We start from the raw sequence: 7165 nt of genomic DNA, 5'->3' as shown, positions 1-7165 counted from the left end.
CAACCCCCCTTCTCTTAGCCACTGAAAACCATCAAATATATATGTGGTTTAATTTATTTTTAATGTATATTTATATTCTAATATATATTTTATATTGGTGATTGATTTTAATGGCTAATTTTAATGCACACGTAGTATAATTATTGTATATTGTGTATAGTTAATGAAGATAATTAGTGAGTTAATAATTATATTTAATGAGGAAAATGAATGCAACTGTAACCGTTTCTAAAAATATTAAGATAAAAAAAATAAATTTGGATGGTAAAGCAAGAAAAATAATACTTATGTGGCAAAATTATAGAATGGTAAAATGTCAAGTTGTTAACTTTTTATTGTGTGATAATATTGATATTAGTTTTTATATAATATATAAATAGATGGATAGATATAATATAAATAGATAAATACATGGATAGTAACTTTTCTTGGTGAAAGATTTTTTTAAAGAAAAAGGAGGACAAAAGCAATAAAAAGTTTTTTTTAATATCTATAACACCGGACAATGTGGTTTTTGTACTTTATTATACTGTTGTTTACTTGTTCCTCATCATTCACCAATAATTTTTGCTACGTTATATAAATTTATGTCATTGTCTATATCTAAACTGATTTCAATAAATTTATAAAGAAAGTCGTTATAAGATATACCTGTTCGAGGGGAATTAAAATTTGTTGATCTACGAAAACCTCTGCCTCTTGACAATTGAGTATCATCTATTTATAGGCTTGTATATTTAGTGTCTTTAGCTTCGGAAATTGAAGTTTGTGTAGTCCCCGATAAAAGTATTTGAGCAGTGGCACTCCTGTTAGGTACAAAGAATTTAAAGAATCAAACACAATCGTTATAGCGGTGTCTTCTAATTCTGAGGCTGCTTTTTCTTCTGCGAAAATTTTTACCAACTGTTCACAATTTTTTATTGAAAGATTTTCCAGTATGACAAGATCTTTAGCCATGGATGATAGAAACACATATTCAAGACTATCACATCCATCAACATTCAAATCTTTCAGAGTTTGAAGGTGAATAATTCCTTTAGGATCTGTATTCCATACATGTTCCAAATTTGGTAGATTCTTTAAAGATAATTTTTTCAAACGAGTCATCCCCATTGCTTTTGTCACCTTATTGCTACTGTCATCCAGATTAAAGATGACCTGCACTTCATTGCAATCGGATACTTGCAGATCTTCCAAATTCTTAAAGCAATGAAGCAAATGAAATGGAATTACATGTACAATATCACTACATCCCTTCACAACCAAAGATTTTACATTCTGAAACCTGTTCACTTGCACCAAGGTTTTGTCATGCCATACTTGTTTTAGCTCTGAGTGATTGGAAAGCTCCAAATGAACCTATAAAATAATGATTGGAAAAGAAAAGGAATCACTTGTTTGCTTTTACCAAGTGTTTTCAAAATTCGCATTTTTTGGTAGTGTTTCAATAATACTATTTAAATATGTCTATGATGAGCCATATAAATGATCGGGGCATTAATTTTTTTCCCCCCCTCCTTATGTAGACTTTTAAAATATATTGATACTTAGCAATGTACGAAATCCAAGGAGAAGGGGATTAATATGAAGGAAGAGCACAATTAAGAAGAGAACATCATAAGACATGGAAAAGTAGCATTTAAACGAGGGAGTAGAAGGTACCTTATCTGCAAACACCATTTGAACGGTGGCATTCAAGTCACCTTTCCAATACGCTTTCTCTTTTTCACCACTTTCAGTGGCAAGTACGTTTTGTAGCTTGGGTGCTGCTATGTGCTTTGCGGTGAACGTTTTCATCTTGGGGCAATATTTCAGAGTCAACTTTTCCAACAATGGCACCGAAAACTCACAATTCGAGTTGCTACAGAAACTTGTGAGGTTGCTTAGTCGTGTCAGTTGTATAGTTATCAAGTTGGCAAAGACAATTTTAATCCCCTCGTCATTTTCCTGCTCATCCTTGGTAACTATTTCATTTAATTGAAGACAATACTGTACCTTCAAGGTGGTGAGTTGAACCAAGCTCTTTGCTGTTGAGCATGTCATTAGAGTTTTCAATTCATAACACCGCGACACTTGCAAGTATGTCAAGTGAGTGAAGGACACCGAGGAATGTGCCAACCTCCTCAATCTGCGACAATCTATTAAGACCAAGAGGTGCAGTGATCTCTGAAGAGCAGGATCTCTTTCAAATCCAATATCCTCCATATTATGTGCATTCAAAGTTAATTCCTTAAGAAGTAATACGGTTCCCAATCTTTGCTTCGGTGCGGTGTTTCCACTTGGCACGAACTCTCTAATGTTATGATTACCTCTCAATTCAAAGATTTGTAGATTAGGAATGGTGTGGAGGAAGCAGTATAGAGTCTCGTCATGATCACTCTGCCAATCCTGCAAGTAAAGTTGTTTCAAAGAGGTAAAGCGGTACTTGTCTCTGTTGCTCATTAACCACTGCACTTCTTTTGAGCCGATATCCAGATGCTCCAACTTGGAAATTACCTATACATCAATTTAAAAATATTTAAATGTTATCAATCTTCTGATTTCCTATGTTTTCTCACTTTTTCAATCCAAAAACTGATTACCAAACTCCAATTACAGCTATCCAAGACCATTAAAAGTAAAACGATGATACGTCCTTAATAAAATACCTATAATATGTGATCCGTCGATAGTTTATCTAAAATGGGAAGAAAAAAGATTACCGACTAATGGCCTTATATATTGCAAGGGAGTTGTTTAGATCGATTGCGATTGAGGGTGCTGCCACCTGAATAGCTGATTTGGAGCTTTTTTCCTAAAGGGTACTGGTATCTGTATTCTAATTTGGTGAAGGATAAAATATAGTTTTTGTTTTTGAAATTTGACAAAAAAATTTTAAAAATTTTAAGATTAATTAAACAACAATTTTATAAGAATAATTCTGGATACAAATAAATCAAGCATAATTTTCATACATTATTGTTAGATTGATCTTAAATTTTTTAAAAATTTAACTATCAAAAATATATTTGATGCAAATTAAAAATTTTTGAGACAAAATTAAAACAAAAAAAACTTAAAAATATTTTTAAAATTTTTGTCAAGACAAAAAATATATTTTATCCTTTAACTAAAATATAAAAACCAAGAGAAAGACTCCATTGCTTTTATTTCATTCAAAAACAGGTATATACAGAGAGGATTTGGATTCTCTAAATTTTGAAATTTATTTTAGAGGGTAAAGTATGATCTATCACTATTTATTTCATAAGTGGGACCAAGAGAAAATATGAGAGAGAAAACATTCAATAATAAGAGATTTAATTTTATCTTCTAAAGTGAAAATCTAAAATTTAGAAGATCTAAATCCATACAGAGATGTCTATCAAGTATCAACTATTATTTATCGAAAAATGATCTATTAACCATTAACTACATACATAAATACTAAGTTAATATTTATTATGCTATACATATTGACGAAAAAAATGGACTGTTTAGCATTATGACGGTCTCAAGAGGAAAAAGCTGTGATAACCATGAATTCATTTAAAGTTTTAGAGTCAGATAAATTTCAAGCAATTTTCTACAAAAAATTTTGGGATTCTCTTAGTAATGATGTGTGTGGACTAGTCAAGTGATCTTTTGAAGGTGAGCCGATGAATGCGGCTATTTTCGATACTCTCGTTGTTCTAATTTCTAAAGTGAAAGTTTCCTCTTCTTTACGGGAATTTCAGCCTATTAGCTTATGTAATGTAATTTATAAAATTGTCACAAAGGTTCTAGTTGACATGTTCAGACCTTTCCTGTCGGAGATCATTGGTCCTTTTCAAGGAGGGTTCATTTCAGGAAGAGGAACCACAGAGAATATTATCATTACTCAGGAGATTATACACTTCACGAGGAACACTAAGTCTCGAAAAGGGACCATGGCGTTTAAGATTGGAAAAAGCTTATAACAGGATAGACTGGCGTTTTTTGGAAGCTACTTTGGTCTGGTTTGGGTTTTCAAAGGCTACTATTAATCTTATATTGAATTGTGTGACTTCCTCTTCGTTGGCGATTTTGTGAAATGGGAACAGGCTCAAAAATTTCAATCCAAAGAGAGGGTTGAGGCAAGGAGATCCCATGTCTCCTTATCTAATTGTACTCTGTATGAAAATGCTTGCCTACTTTATCTCTCATAGAGTTTCTCAAGGTTTGTGGAACCTAGTAGCGGTTTCTAGGAACGGACCACGACTCTCTCATTTGATGTTTGCAGATGATCTTTTACTTTTCTGTAAGGAATTGAAAGCTCAAGTAATAGAAGTTATGCATTGCCTGGACTTGTTTTATAGAGCGTCAGGTTTGAAGGTAAATCTTCATAAGTCAAAGGTCCAGTGTTTCAAAAGGGTTTCGGAGAGGAGAAAAGAGGTTCTCTCAGGGGTCTCTAACATCCGGTTCTGCAATGATTTGGGTAAATATATGAGAATTCACATCAGTCATGCCAGAGCTTCCAGGAAGATGGCTTAGGAAGTTATTGAAAAAATTTCGAGAAAGCTCTCCAGTTGAAAAGGATGCCTGCTAAATAAGGCAAGGAGGCTTTGTCTTGTTAAATTGGTTATGGCCTCTATCCCGATTTATGAAATGCAAATTTCTCTTCTCTCGAAATATAAATGTAATAAAGTTGATTCATTGATGAGACAGTTCTTGTGGAAAGGCCAAGCGACCAGCAAAGGGCTGTCTCTGGTCAGGTGAGAGGTCGCCATAACTCCTAAAAGGACAGGAGGATTAGGTATTAGGGATTGTTCCTATGCTAACATGGCGCTTCTCAAAAAGTTGGTATGGGATTGTCTAAATAATAGTGAGAAGTTGTGGGTGCAGGTTCTGAAGCATAAATATCTCAGGAATCAATCTGGTATGAACAAAAATAGTAGAAATTCTTCATCAGCTACGTGGAAGAACATTGTTAGTGCCTATGAGCATATCAAAGAAGGGCTTCATTGGAATATTGGGGATATCCACAAATCAGTTTGGTATGATGAGTGGACTCCTCTTGGTAAGCTTTGCAACCTTATTCCTTATGTACATTTTCTGAATCAGATTTCATAGTGTTTGATTTGTGGAAAATGGTGTATTGGGAAGTTGATAGTCTTACCACGCTTATTCAGCATGAGATTAAACAGTTTATTTATGGTCTGAGATATCCTAGTTCGACTAAGTTGGAGCCACAGTGTGAGTAGTGGCCTGCAGCAACAAAAAAATATAGTGCAAGAGAGGGTTATAGATGGTTATTAGAGAAAACATTAAATTGGAATGCCAATAGTAACTTGAACTGGTTGTGGAATACAAATATTCTGGAGAAATTCAAATTTACTATGTGGCTTGGCTTACATGATGCTCTACCAATGGAGACCTTTCGATTCAAGCGGCATTTAGCTTCTTCAGATATGTGTAAGAGATGTAACAAGGCGCATGAGACTATGGAGCATTGCCTTAGAGATTGTGAACGATCAAAGGCAATTTGGCATATGTTGGATCCTATTATCCTGGACTCGATGGCTGGTACTGCTCTTGAAGAGTGGTTTCAGAAGGCCTTGGCTAACAATGAGGCGTCTTTTGGTGCAGGACTTGGTGGGTATGGAGACATAGGTGCAATGACATATTCAATACTGACAACCCTTGGACAAACCACAAGGTTGTTGCCTTGACCAGAGTTACCGCCAAGGACTTACAGGTTTACAGGAATCGAAACAATGCCTTTAGGTCCCTCTGAAATTGCCTGTGTTGGGAACCACCGGTAGGCAACAATTTTAAAGTTAATTGTGATGCAAGCTTGTATCTGGATTCAAATTTAGCGGGATTTGGTGTATTATTAGAGATTCTTAAGGGAGATATGATCTCGAGCCGCTCTAGAAGCATTTCCCCCATAATTTATCAGGTGTGAATTATTTGCTGTTTGGAGGGGGCTGGTTTTAGTTTGGAATTGCGGTTTGAAAGATATTATATGCGAAACGGATTGTCTTGACATTCTGCTCATCATGCATGTGCTTACAAGTAGGTATTCATCTGAAGTAACAGATTTGGTTCACAAGATTCAGGCGTTTTTATCTCGTCCTTGGCTTGTTCACGTTGAGTGGGTGTCCCGAGAAGCAAATAGAGCTGCGAATTGGATGACTAGATATGGTGCCAAGAGTAACTTTAATCACGTTATTTGGTTTGAGCCTTGTGTTGATCTTCAGCAAATCATCCGCTCGGATATAGGTGTTTACTTTGTTTCTTTCCATATTTAGACACACAAGAAAAACACATATTATGTATTTATTATTTTTAGAAAGTATAGAAAATAAAAAAATGTTTTGTCCATGTCTGACTTTCAAGTTATTTTTTATCTCTATTATGTATTACTTCTTGTATTTCTATCTTTGAAATACTATCCAAAAACAACCTAGGTATTAAGAGAATATTATGAAAACTTACAGCAAATAAAAAAAATGACTTAAAGGGTATATTGACTAGTAAAAAAAAAAAGGTATATTGACTAATAAATGTCTCTAAAATATTTGTTTTCTTTTTTACTCTCTAAAACATTTATTAAGACTTAAGAATACAAAAGTAAAATAAATTTTTTTTTCGAAGATTTGATGATATTAAATGCATATAAATTTACCGTTTCATACAATTCTGTGTTTTATATTCAAAACAAGTAGCGCTAGGAAATATCTTTTTATTATGTGTATCCATATGAATAGTTTTAGAGCCATACTAGGAAATTAACTTTTTTTTCACCTAGCATTAGTTAATTTTTAAAATTATTTTATTTTAAATTTTAAATTCTAAATCATAAATTTTTAATAATAAATTCTAAATTATAAATTTTAAACCCTAATTTTTTTTAAAAATATATATTTTTAAAACTGACAAAAAACTAATATTAACTGGCTAAAAGTTAAGTTTTTACATTTTTCACATTGAATTTTAATATAAATGAATATTTCCCTATTAATTCTGGTTAAGCAGCGTACTTAATAATAGATTCCCTTTCAATTTATGCCTGATGTCTACGAGGTCATTGCAATGATGTGGTAGATATGAATTAGAGAAGATAATAAAATCATAAGTTTTGCTAATCACTTTACCTTTTCAGTTGATAACAATGCTTTTTCTTCTTCATTGGTATTTTCTGTTTTGAATATTTTCAAATTTG

At 33.2% G+C, this 7165-nt stretch overlaps 1 protein-coding gene across 1 annotated transcript; it reads right to left on the bottom strand.

Moving 5' to 3' along the window:
- Positions 1–746: 746 nt before the first annotated feature.
- LOC107475812 (uncharacterized) lies at positions 747–2612 on the bottom strand. The gene is made up of 4 exons (XM_052257950.1): positions 2583–2612; positions 1663–2496; positions 901–1359; positions 747–806 (listed from the first exon to the last, which is right to left on the bottom strand). The coding sequence occupies exons 1-4, from the start codon at positions 2610–2612 to the stop codon at positions 747–749; spliced, it is 1383 nt and encodes a 460-aa protein (XP_052113910.1).
- Between the last annotated feature and the right edge of the window lie 4553 nt (positions 2613–7165).

This window comes from Arachis duranensis, chromosome 2 (genome assembly GCF_000817695.3).
Source record: "Arachis duranensis cultivar V14167 chromosome 2, aradu.V14167.gnm2.J7QH, whole genome shotgun sequence".
NCBI lineage: Eukaryota > Viridiplantae > Streptophyta > Magnoliopsida > Fabales > Fabaceae > Arachis > Arachis duranensis.
This window is presented reverse-complemented; position numbering and strand designations above follow the sequence as displayed.

What these genes read in the sequence shown, in the direction of transcription:
- LOC107475812 (XM_052257950.1), bottom strand. Translation starts at nt 2,612, where the DNA reads ATGGTCTTGGATAGCTGTAATTGGAGTTTG. An exon ending in AAATGGTGTTTGCAGATAAG is followed by an intron (nt 1,360 to 1,662) that starts GTACCTTCTACT and finishes ATTATTTTATAG; the next exon opens with GTTCATTTGGAGCTTTCCAA. An exon ending in TAAAAAATTGTGAACAGTTG is followed by an intron (nt 807 to 900) that starts GTAAAAATTTTC and finishes TGTACCTAACAG; the next exon opens with GAGTGCCACTGCTCAAATAC.